The sequence below is a fragment of the Saccostrea cucullata genome, unplaced genomic scaffold (assembly GCF_032062105.1).
Source record: "Saccostrea cucullata isolate Sc308-1 unplaced genomic scaffold, CSIRO_AGI_Scuc_v1 ctg359, whole genome shotgun sequence".
In the NCBI taxonomy this organism is placed as follows: Eukaryota; Metazoa; Mollusca; class Bivalvia; order Ostreida; family Ostreidae; genus Saccostrea; species Saccostrea cuccullata.
Window position 1 is genome coordinate 155,263 of NW_026935991.1, and position 12,396 is coordinate 167,658.

The following is a 12,396-nucleotide window of genomic DNA, read 5'->3' on the forward strand; positions in this document are numbered from 1 at the left end:
TCATGACACACAGGTACAGAAATAACCTTGATGTACACTACAGTGTATATCTTTGTGACATATTGTTAAAAACAAGGAAATCTACTGTTAAATCAGTTATTTCAAAATGAAATTGTTTGACCTTTCTCTACACTCCAGGTAAAAAATAAATATACTTTAGCAAATACACTATAATTTGATTAAATGCTATTGTTCACTGCCCTTTGAAAGAACGACAAAAACAAATCATAAAAAAAACAACCAAATTATAATCCCAGATAAGAAACAACAAAACGAAAGGTTGATCAAGCAGAATTGCTATGTTTTGTTTCAGTAAAGCACTGTAATATAATACAAGTAAGTTGGTTGTAAAAAGTCAAATCAAAAATGGCCAGCACAAAAACATATCTTTGCTCCTACCCCTATATACAGACATGCAGAGAAAACTTTAAAAAGTCGATCACCATGCATCGTCTTTAGTCGGAAACAATAAAATCTAGGTCAAGATCGAGAATTTTTACCGAACTATAAAAAGATAATCATAAATATATACGTATATAACATGAAATCAAGAGAAAACAAATAAAAACAAATCTAGTTCAAAGTTCAAAGGTCCTAGAAACAATATAAATCGGTAGCAGAGCCAATACGGACGACTAACAACATTAGAAGTCGACTGGTCGTGTCCGCAATGTCTTCTTTTAATTGTGACAGTCAGAATCTGGCAAACAGATAAAATTCAAGTTACTTATTGATAGACTGCATTTGTTTACAATTCATTGTATCGACCATAGAACTTGCAAAAAGTGACTTTCAACGAAGTCAAAGAAATTGTTGATACATTTTTACAGCACATTCAATGTCAATTGTTTTTCTCGATTTTTGAAATTGTTCGTATGTAGAGCGTGCTTTTTTTCAAGTTCACTGGGATATATCGAGTCGACATACGATTGGAAGTAATTATTGTTAAATGTTAATATGTCGTCGATATACTGTATATCTAAATATCTCAATTAAATCATCTTAGTTTTAAATGTGGTTTCATTATACCTCAGATATATCTTGAACTAGTACATTTACTTGTTATTCAATGAAGCAGTTCTCTCAAGTCTACATGGAGAGAAAATTTTGATTTGAATAGAATTAATTCCTTGTTTTAACGTAAACACATAAAGATTATAGTTTTTGCAGAAAAAATAGGAATAACCCATATACACGGAGTTTTGTACTTTTCTGCAACACCTACAATAATTGTATCGATTACTATATTTATAACTTAATTAAAAAGATTTATCGTGTAACGATTGTGACCACAGCGTAGTCAAATGATTTTCTAAACGATTTTTTCCTTTAAAGACACAATCATCTTTTCACTTAATAAGTTGATAATATTTCTGGATAAAAAATATTCAAGCAAAATATAGAATATTAGTGACAGAATTTAAGAAAATAGTTGTGTTGAACGTAAATACGTACTCATCGAATGAGTTATATCTCTTACTAGAGAGAAAAAGGCGAAAGAAAAAGATTATATGGTTATAGTCCTTGATAACAATTTCATAAAAATTTATTTAGAACAAATTCTCAGATGTCCCGTTTGACAAGGAAAAAATCCTTTGTATAAAATTTGTAATTCTAGTAATTCGCAAGGTCCGTTGTAATTAGAGTATCTTAATGGACCTGTCGACTATTATAGCTTCAATGGAATTAAAATGTTGGCAAGAATCTCTTCTACATGTGTTGACATAAACTAAAGTCATCGCTTAATACCTTTTAACCCTTATCACATTATCATATCGATAAAACAGAGGAATTCGATATTTTACAATAAAAAATTGACAGGATATTAGGTTTGGTACCGTAAATTAATGTTTTGCTGACAATATTAATTGATAATTCTCTTGCCACTATTTAGCATATTATTTTTCAAATACAGTACTTTAAAGTACGAACAATGATAAACAGCAGGTTCCAGTAAATGTTCTACCAAGTCTCTTTCTTTATCCTCACTAAAATATTAACAACATTTAACTACGAAAGTACTGTACAACAAAATATTCGAGAAGTAAATCAAATGTGGATATTTAAAAATTCCAATGAACGTTTAGAAAACTTGAAATCTTCATTTTACCAAAATTAACATAAAAACTTACAGTGTACGACTTTTCAACCTTATATGCAACCACCATTCCCCATGATAAAATTTCGACATCATTGACAGCTGCTTTTTCAATATATGTGGAACTCTTAAATTTACTTAAATTGTTCCTTATCATTGGTTATTTGCAAAATTATTTTGTTAAAGACATTCGGATTGCACACGCAAGTACTCTGAAGTTGATATCAAAAAGATGCTTGAGTTTCTGATTGACAAATATCTGTATGGTTTTTAGAGACCAGGTTTTCCAATAATCTGTTGGAATTCCCATTAGTGCCAATTGTGCCCCGTTTTAAGCAGACTTACTTTTCTATTCTTTGAAGCAGAATTAATTCAAAATCTTGTACATGAGAAAAAGAAAAACTTGTTGTGGATATCAACTCGACATCTAGATAAATCGTTGTCAATTAACAATATATTTTTCCATCCATGTGTTGACACAATATATCCCAGTGAGCTTGAAATACTGGTAAAAGATACCACAGAGTCAGTCTGGTACATTTGTTTCTTATTGGCTATTTTACCCGGAAAAGAATTGATATTTAACCTAACAACACAACTTTATGATACACGTGACTTAAACTTTCCAACCCTCAACTTTCCTTACTTGTGAAGCAGTCTATCCTTATCAACTGAATACGGAGTTTATATCTCTCAGTTGATTAGATATTCGAAAGTATGTTCTACCTATGAAAACTTTCTAGAACGAGAAATTCGAGTATTCAAGATCAAAAGTCCATAAAACAATACAAAATAGGAGCAGAGCAAACACGGACACCCAAACATCAGAGGTGGGATCAGGTGCCACGGAGGATTGAGCATCCCCTACCGACCGGTCACACCCGCCGCGTGCTTCTTGTCAAACACGAAAAAATCCTGGACTAACAATTAGTATGAAAAACTTAAGTCAGCATTTGACTCAATGATAAATTGTATATGCTGACATTGTCATTGTATCGACCATAAAACTTACGAAATGATGACTTTAAGCGAGACTTCTGATATTCTTGTTTCATCAACTTAAAGGATATACAAAAACACGTTTCATCTATAAATTAGTCCTTCTGAAAATGGAAACCATAAATCTTTATCCTCAATAATGAATCACTTCATCCCAGTGTATCTCAGCGATTCCCTCAGATGAAATCAGTAATGTTTGCAATATCTATATAGCGTATTTTTATATCTTTTACTTGATAAATCTCAGCTGTAAGTATGTCAATTTCATTGAACTAAAGCAATAAAAGTGTAAGAGTACAGAAATATAGTGTAGACTACTGACAAGACTTACGAGTGGGCTTTTGTTATAAGCCTAGCTAATATCGATTTCCAAACCCTAAATAATTTTTTTTCAATGTATTGCCCCATGATTATATATTTGCTCACCATCTTTCAAAGCAATAGAAATAATAATAAATGTATAATGCAATTCTTTTTTTCAAAAGTTTACAAAGTGATAATAAAAAGTCTTTAAAATGCCGTTTGCTTTCTTTGACTTAGGTATTTTTGCATGACGCTGTGGGTTTCCACTTTACGACGAACACTCCGAATCCGTGGATATTTGTCTAAAATATTCGGCTGGCCTTGTAAAACGACGTCAAATGCCTCAAAAATAGATATATCCGCAAAAGTGAGCTACAAAGAAAAAGAAATTTGTTCAACTTTCTGTTTTGGTTCTTCTCTAAAAGTCCATTTTCCTAATATTGATCTTTTGTTAAAATACTCGTAGTTTTCCACCAAACTTAAAATTTTACAAAACAAACTCCTCAGTGTTAAGTACACAATTTAAAGTCCCAGATCTTTACTCTCTCACCTTTTTGCCCACTGCCCAGCCATCTGAATTTTTATTAGTGGATATTACTTCGTTGATTCGCTTACAAGACTTATTCACGGTATCCACAAATTGTGCATTTAATGTCTTCTGTGATTCCTATGTAAAGATGACAGATTTTCTTTTTTTAAAAACTATTACTTTAAATAAATTATCTCAAACTGTAAACTTCTACGAGTTTTAAGAATATTTTTAAGAATACTTTTGAAACATTTTAATAATGTGATATCTACATGTACATTGTATATTTCATACCTCATCTTGCGGTCCGAGATAACATTTAAATGCTGCTTCTTTCATCTCTGCAAGATATGTCGTAATTTCATCTACTTTTGATTTATCCAGTAAAGAGTCGCCATCAAGTCCTGAAAATAAACAAGAGTCAAATACAGTTTGAAGAAATATACCTTGTTTTGATCTTCTTTATTGTTTTAGTATTATATTTCGCCCATCATATTTAACATTTGTTTAAGAATCATTTAATGTACTCCACGAAACTCTTACCAAACATTCTAGATAGATGTCGAAATATAACAAGACTTTGGGTTAGAACTGTTCCATCTATTTCTAAATAGGGGAGAGAACCGGCTGGGGTTTCTGTTAAGAAAAAATATTCAGCATGCTTCATTGAAGGAAAAGCTACAGTTATTTGTGTAGATTAAAGGAGTTTTATGACAAAGAAACTAAAATCATTTAGGTCATCAAAAGTATTATCTTTAGAAGGATTTTAATGGAAAATGTCATACTTTAATACTATTTTGAAAAATGTGCTTTTGATTATCTGAATGAGTGAGCACTTCAGTGAATAATAAAAATAATAAACAATATCAAGCAAGAATATTTTTAAGAGAAATAGTGTTTGAAGTGATATCAAAAATAATTAACTTAATTTTTTTTTTTTTTTTTTTTTTTGCTAACCTACAAAGATTTTCCAGGGCAGAAATACCACAAGTGTACATTATATCGACTAAACAATTTTAAAAACTTACTTGCTTTGTACTTTGGCCAGTCAGCTTGAGGTATCCTTTCATCCTGGAAAGGTATCCCCGCCATGGCAAAAAGCATCCTCCCCGGCTCCCCCCTCCCCCGAATATCAAAATAATGGTAAACGTACTTTGGCATGTCGACTCCTCGATTCAATGAACTGAACTGGATTATTCATCAGTCAATTTAATGATTTGTATTTGTTTACCAATTTCGAAATGACCTGGGTCAGTGTTTGAACTGTCACAGATGTCCTAGATTTAACACAGCGCTTTTTAATTTTAATTTCTCTTTGGAGAAAAACGGAGATTTATGGTAAAAATACAATAAGTGCTCTAATCATTTCTCTCTACTTTTTTTAAACATTTTTTTTCTTAATACATAAAATTTCTTCATTTTACCACAAAAGAAAATTTAAATTTTACCTGAAATATTAAAATCTAACTTACTGTAGAAAAAAGTGATAATTTTAAGAAGGTGTTCTATCTTGTTTGTTTGTTTTCTTTAAATCTTTATCCCTTCAAAATCTATCTCTTTTTCTTGGACATCGTCAATTCCCTTGAAAACTGCAATATTTGATTGAACTCATGAGCATTGAAGATTCACTTTCCTGCCAACATGTATTGGCACATTGGGACTTGATTTTTTTAACAGTGTTATATTGCAACAATTTTAAATCTGCAAAGTAAAGTTCAAACCTTTACTCGAAACTCTATCTAATGCGTGGCACAGTAGTCAGAGCGGTTGCTCGTTGGGCGTTGATCCATACGTCAGGGTACGAATACCACTCAGGGACTTAGAGACCACTCTCACATCGTAGTTGATACTGGCACGAAAAATAACCTCAATGCTCAAAAAAAGCCCTGAGTGTCGAGTAAAAGATTAAATTTACAGCCCTTTCCAGAAAGTGGTTGTGTCTCAGTATGAGTGAAACATCGAGAAAGGGACGTTAAGCAAATAAACTAACTAAATTACTAACTAACTAATGCGCTACGTGCTACTGGGCTATACTAGAAGGGATCATGTATTCACCCACAGGCGTATGGAAATTGTAACAAAGAAAAAAGGTTATCAATCATATCCTTATACTTCCATTATATCTTCGGATGATTTTTCCCCTGTTCAATTCGTTTTCTTTAAAACGAGAAGAAAATTATAATTTATCTTTTTATTACATTTTGTATATTAGTGTTAGAGCTAGAAAAATAAACTTAGTATGGCGGTCATCGGTTGGCTTTAAGTTATTTTTTCTCTTGATATATAATGGTAATTGCACTGTTGAAAAACACATTCCAAATGCATCTTTTTTGTATTGACTTGTTGTGTGCACACAAGGGAAAAATAAGGTTATAAATCAAAACAATTTTGATATAGTGTTTACAGGCACGTAGAAGATACATTACCTTTACTATAGAAAATGTATACTGAAAGGAAGTTGGCCCCCCCACATTTCAGCACAGTGTAGTGTTATAAAGAAAATTTGTTTGTTTTTGAAAAAAGTGCAGGATTACTTTGGGCAACTTTTATATATCAGGTAAGAGAAAAAATACGTGCCTGGTTTATATGTATGTTATTTATATAGTGGGATCATGAACAATACATTGATAAACAGCTGCATACTTTGAACATTTTGAAACAAGAATAAAACGTAAGAGTAAAGAAAGAACCATCTCATGTACTTTTAACGCTCTCTCTCTGTGCTTTTGTTTAGAGAAAAATATAAAGTGAACATTTTTTTTCTATTTCTATTTCTCATTTAATATAAATATAAGATTATAAATACAAAAAAAGCTAACTATAAGTTAAATACACATATAATATTAAGAAAAATGAGGTTGAAATAAAACAATTCAGTCTTTACAAAGTCATTTGATGCTCATGCACACGAATTCCTTGCAAATGATACAAAAAAGTAATATCCTTTCTATCAGTTACATATTCAGTTATAAAAGTAACATTCTCACTAATAAATATACAATGTAATGACTAGAGAAATTAGAATGGCGTTTGCTTTCTTTTGCTGAGGTATTCTTGCATCTTCTTGTTGGTCTTGACTTTCTGTCTACAGGCTTTCACTTTAGGGAACTTGTCTAATGCAGCTGGATGGTTTTCAACAGTGGATTCAAATGCTTCATACAACATGATATCCGCAAATGAAATCTGAAATTCCAAACCAATCAAATGATTGCAATTGTTTCGTTTCCTCGTTTTGGCATTTCTATATTCAGATTAATCACGTGAACACTTTTACCTTATTGCCGACAGCCCAACCGTCCGAGGATTTATTGTAGGACATGATCCTCTCTATCTGAGTACATGATTTCTCTAGAGCTGCCATGTAATCCTCCTTCAGCTTTTTCTGCGATTCCTGTGTCCAAATATTATACAATGTGAATAGGAGACATGAATGAAGTTTCTGATCATTTTCGATACAATACCGGCATTGAATTTCTTATTTTTTTTAATGTGCGTTTCTAGGTTTAAATTTATTTAATCGAACTCCAGCATCATTTTGTAGATATATGCATGAACATTTGTTTGATTATGTCATCTTAAAGACGTTGTTTGGTTACCCTCTCCCGACCAACTGACTAAAAATGGCTTTAAACTTTTTTTTTCAAAATTCAAGACACAATACTGTTTTCCCTTTTATTCATCTTATCCCACAAAAAATACTTGTAAGGTAAAATTTTCTGGGGAAAACATTTCCCATCTAGGCCACCTATCTGAATCGGGAGAGGGCAAGCAAACATTTCTTTTTTAAATGGTTTTAGCTTGTACACTTATTAGGTAATTGATCTGGTTTTATACCTCATCCTTGGGACCAAAAAATACTTTAAATCCAGCTGCTTTAACTTCAACAAGATATTCTACAATCTCTTCTACTCTTGCTTTGTCCAACAAATTTTGTCCATCTAAACCTTTTAATGGAACATAAAATATCGATATATAAACACGTTTTTCCTGAATAAACATGACAAAGTAAACGTGTGAACATTTAAATGATCTACTTCTTGGCAAAATGAATTAAAGGTTATTTTTCCTCATCAGAATGTTTTAAGATCGAGTCAATCATTGTGTCATCGACCTCACACAATGCAGTGTATTAAAATCTATTTCATCATTGTGAAAATTTTCTCGTTTAGGATATACACGCAATTTGCCTCTTACAAAAAGTTCTGTATTCCGACTTACCAAGAGTCCTTGCTATATGTCGAAAAATGACCAGGCTTTGAGTGATAGGCTGGCCATCTATCTCCAGAACTGGTAGTGATCCACCGGGAGTTTCTGGAATGCAAAACAATAAGTCCCACAGATTAATTAGAATTCAAAGATAAAAAATTATGTACCTTTGTTCATAAGCTGTACATTACAGAAAGGCGCTAAATGTGAATATGTTTTGAACAAACATTAGCAATTATCTAAACTTGATTATGGTTAAAATATACAAACAAGTATGTCATTTTATCAAAATTACATTTATTCCTGATAATACTGATACCCACTTGGTTTGAGAGCTGGCCAATCCTCTTGCTTGATTCGACGGTCCTCGAAAGGTATTCCGGCCACGGCAAAAAGCATCCTCCCGGGTTCCCCCCTACCCCGTCCGTCAAAGTAGGTGAACACGTATTTAGGCATTGTACTGATGTTCCGTTCTTTGACACGAATGAGGTCAGGTTTAGTCGATGCCGAGCTTTATATACCCGATCTGGACTTGTTCTTAATTTTGACCATGGAAAATCACATGCTAAGGTCATTATCTAACGTATACTTCAAACAAATCATTATGCTCAAATTGATCAATGCCTGAAATTATTGACATTAACTTATTCATGTTCAAGGCTAATATTGAAATTTTTAAAAAAATTCATTTTCAAGATCTTTAAATCTCGGTTTACTTTTCAATTGTCCCTTCTTCCATGAAGTCGTGTCTTCAAATTAGTTTTCATATTATTTTAAATATCTATAGGAAGTTTTAACTTCATGAGCAGCAAACAATTATAACTAACAAAAACAATTGTGTATTTGCATGGACCTTCATATTAAAAATTACAATTTTGAATTATATTTTTGTACGATTTTTTTCTTAAAACTACTTTCCTGTCGAAACTCTATTTTGGCATTGTAAATTAATGTTGCTTAATGGAGTTTTACTGTTCATTTTCTTAGACCCGATCTCCAATATTGTGTCTATCAAAAATGTAATGAACTATAAACTTTGTGCTCATCATTGTTTAAGATTGAAAACTTGGCTGTCTGTAAATGTGGCAATATTGATACCTTGGCTTACATTGGTGAATGGAACTGGAAATATCTCCTGTCTATATGTTAGTGAATCATTAATATTTTCATGCCCACTGGTTTCTTTAATACCCTAGGTCAAACTTGTTGATCTTCATTTAAACTCTCTCAGAAGCCAGTGTAATATGACCTGATCATGAAAAAATAAAATGTTCGGTTTTGCTCCTTTCGTGATGTCATGGTAGATGAAAATCGGTTCAGTCTCATAAAAATTAAAATCAAATTAGATTTTAGATTTTAAAAAACCAAAATATACACATTGTATTGAAGAAAATGGAACAATTAAGCTGCCAGGATTAGTGGAATTGACTTCACCACTTTCTTCTCTATGAGGTCAAAATCTAGGATTCTTATCTGTGTTGCTACTAAACATTACTTGTGTTTATTTTCATGCAAACAATGTAAATATTAATTCTGATTCAAAAGTTTTCGTTACGAGAAAGACGTACATTAACAAAAAATAATTTAACTAAACAATAAATAAATTGAAATTAAAACAAGCAAAAACAAATTTATAGAAACAGATGCAATTAAGTAAACTATTAATTTACCTGTTTCTTGATTTGCACGAGGGGGTCAAACGTTTACAAAGACTACATTTTTTAAATTCCCAACATTTATCATAATGAAAAAAAAAAACAATTCGAAAGTAGACTACCGTTTTGATCACCTAAAACTTTGAAAATAAAAAGCAAAAGTTGTTAACACAAATATTTGCTCAGATAAAATCTTATAAGAACGACTTATTCTTTTTTTAAAAACTCTTTGACGACAATGACCTTGAACTTTTCTAAGTTTACACTCATAGAACAAATAATTTATTCTATAATTAATGACCTATTTGGATTGGTATCCTCGTCTATTGAAAGAAAAATGATCCATATGATTAAACAGTAATTTCGATGTTTCCTTCTCTATTAATAATTGATTTCGAATAAGAAAGTATACAGGACAAATGTCCGGGAGAAAATTTTAAGTTCCCGATCTTTCTTCTTTTTTTTGGGGGGGGGGGGGGACCTTTATAATCTTATACCAAACTTCTTAAACTTCACTCTGTTTTACCATCCAGATGAGTTTGTTGTCTTGATACGACCTTGGTTTTAAGGCTAACCTTTCTGTTGTGACCTTCTTGCTGACAGTTTAGCTCTCTGTGGAATTTTAACATTACGAACTTATCTCTCGCTTTACAAACGATTATTTTAGTAGATATCCTACCTATCTTGCCCGTGACTGTGAGTTTTCTACGTCCCATTCGAAAACACCATACTGTGAAAGGCATTTGTCCTTACGGACATTGTGCGGTGAGGGGTTTTATTGTATACAATATTTTTCAGTCTTAATATTTCACTAATATTTTTTGTACATGTATCAGCTTTAAAATGGAGTTTAAATATTGAAAAGTAACAAGGCAAAATTTACCACGTCTTTATGTTAACTAATCACAAGAAGTTTTAAAGTTCTATTTTATTACTATTAAGTCATGTTCCTTTTTGAAATCTTAAAGGCGGATTGAGTTAACACATTTTTGTATTCAATTATTGCATAACCTGATACCATTATTTAACTAGTCCACGAATCTGCTAGTAGGGTTCACTGCATGCAGGGTGTTTCTACCATAGCAAATTTCTTCTCCAAGGTCAAGGTATGTTTAGGATAAAGGTACATTGTATGATATACATGTACCGGGTAATAAGACCAAGTTTTAGTGTTTGGTCCTCTAGAAAGTGAGATAAAACTTTGTTGATGCTTCATTTTAACCATAATTTGATTAAAAAAAAAAATTCATCGTTATGGAAGTGTAACTACTTGAATAATTATCAAAATTCAGGGTTGGCCTATTGAATTTAAACGGACTTCTTTTTCATTCATGAATACCATGGGAGAAAACACAGATAATTATTTTTAAGTTTTTGTGATGTACTTTTCCTTTTTGAAAACTTCATTTTTTTATTCATGGCAAATTATTCTAATTCTTGTAACATTCACATTTAAAATGTCATATTGAAGTCTTCGACCATTGCTAGTTAAAGCACTAAAGTTTAAATTCTTTTGTCATTGTCTCTCAAAAACGAATGAATACATATCAAATGGTAATTTACTGTCGAGTTGTGTGAATAAAAAAGGTATTATGCACTTTGCATTCATCTTGATATAAAATCAAAGCACAGCTCTAATGTTTGATTCCCAACTGTTGTTAACTTGCATAGATTTAAAGAGAACGTAAATTCAGTCTTTGTATTTGAATCATAATGGGGCGATATTGTAGGAGTAAAATGCATTATACAGTTATTGTCGTTTTATAGCAATACTGGGATTTAGCTAAAATGTAGCCATTGTACTTAAAAAGATAGGCGAGATCAAATGAGGTCAAACAATATGGATCGGTAATAGGTTTACAGAACTTTTTGTCTCGTGTTTGCAGACTGTTACTGCAAGATTTTCTATAGTACTTTGTGGTGTACAACAAATCACTCAAAAATGGAATCTTCAACTCTTTATTTTGCATCACTTTCGAGGAGAAGTAAAAATTTTTGATAGTTATTTCGCTGAGAAGAAAAAATTAAATAGAAACACTAGAATCTAGTATGTGTCCGTTTTGAGAGATATGTTTTCAAGTTTTTGTTTGCTTCTAATTTCTGTCGACAAGACTTGATTTTTAGAAAACCTAAAGCTGACGGATTTTGGGCAACGATTTCTTCGAAGGCCTCAAACAACATGATGTCTGCAAACGACATCTGAAAAACACGAAGCAGAAGACACGTCAATCTCTTTACCATCTACTGGTATCCATCTGATTATTCTCAATGACAATGAAGTCTAGTATAAAAGCGTGGGTAAAAGTTCAAATAGATGAAACTTCTGAGAAAAATAAAAGAAAATACGCATCATAGAACCAGAAAGAAAGCTCAGATCAAAATTTGACGATGGACTTGAATATATAGGTTTAACTATGGTCCTTTGGATCAGATCTCTTAGACCTTCCAGTAAAGAACATTATACATTGTATAAGTTTTTGGCACACCCGGTATATACAAGTTAACGAAACAAGAATATCAGCAATCTCGTTTAAAGTAACCATTTCATAAGTTCTATGGTCAATACATTGACCTTATCAGCAAATACAATTTATCATTGAGTCAAA

The 12,396-nt window shown here is 31.8% G+C and overlaps 2 protein-coding genes across 2 annotated transcripts; both read right to left on the bottom strand.

Annotated features, from left to right (window-relative positions):
• Positions 1 to 3,605: 3,605 nt before the first annotated feature.
• Positions 3,606 to 5,209, bottom strand: LOC134244438 (glutathione S-transferase-like). Its single transcript, XM_062726702.1, has 5 exons — positions 4,958 to 5,209; positions 4,473 to 4,565; positions 4,224 to 4,333; positions 3,951 to 4,067; positions 3,606 to 3,772 (listed from the first exon to the last, which is right to left on the bottom strand). Exons 1-5 carry the CDS (start codon positions 5,088 to 5,090, stop codon positions 3,608 to 3,610), a joined length of 618 nt encoding a protein of 205 aa, XP_062582686.1. The 5' UTR covers positions 5,091 to 5,209; the 3' UTR covers positions 3,606 to 3,607.
• A 1,503-nt stretch (positions 5,210 to 6,712) lies between these two features.
• On the bottom strand, positions 6,713 to 8,697 carry LOC134244439 (glutathione S-transferase 1-like). The gene is made up of 5 exons (XM_062726703.1): positions 8,459 to 8,697; positions 8,148 to 8,240; positions 7,764 to 7,873; positions 7,204 to 7,320; positions 6,713 to 7,112 (listed from the first exon to the last, which is right to left on the bottom strand). Exons 1-5 carry the CDS (start codon positions 8,589 to 8,591, stop codon positions 6,948 to 6,950), a joined length of 618 nt encoding a protein of 205 aa, XP_062582687.1. The 5' UTR covers positions 8,592 to 8,697; the 3' UTR covers positions 6,713 to 6,947.
• Positions 8,698 to 12,396: the final 3,699 nt, after the last annotated feature.

Coding starts and splice junctions, on each gene's coding strand:
- LOC134244438 (XM_062726702.1), bottom strand. CDS start 5,090: ATGCCAAAGTACGTTTACCATTATTTTGATATTCGGGGGAGGGGGGAG. Junction 4,566..4,957: donor CTGGCCAAAGTACAAAGCAA/GTAAGTTTTTAA, acceptor TTTTCTTAACAG/AAACCCCAGCCGGTTCTCTC. Junction 4,068..4,223: donor ATCTCGGACCGCAAGATGAG/GTATGAAATATA, acceptor ATCTTTACATAG/GAATCACAGAAGACATTAAA.
- LOC134244439 (XM_062726703.1), bottom strand. CDS start 8,591: ATGCCTAAATACGTGTTCACCTACTTTGACGGACGGGGTAGGGGGGAA. Junction 8,241..8,458: donor TTGGCCAGCTCTCAAACCAA/GTGGGTATCAGT, acceptor TTTGCATTCCAG/AAACTCCCGGTGGATCACTA. Junction 7,321..7,763: donor TTTTTGGTCCCAAGGATGAG/GTATAAAACCAG, acceptor ATTTGGACACAG/GAATCGCAGAAAAAGCTGAA.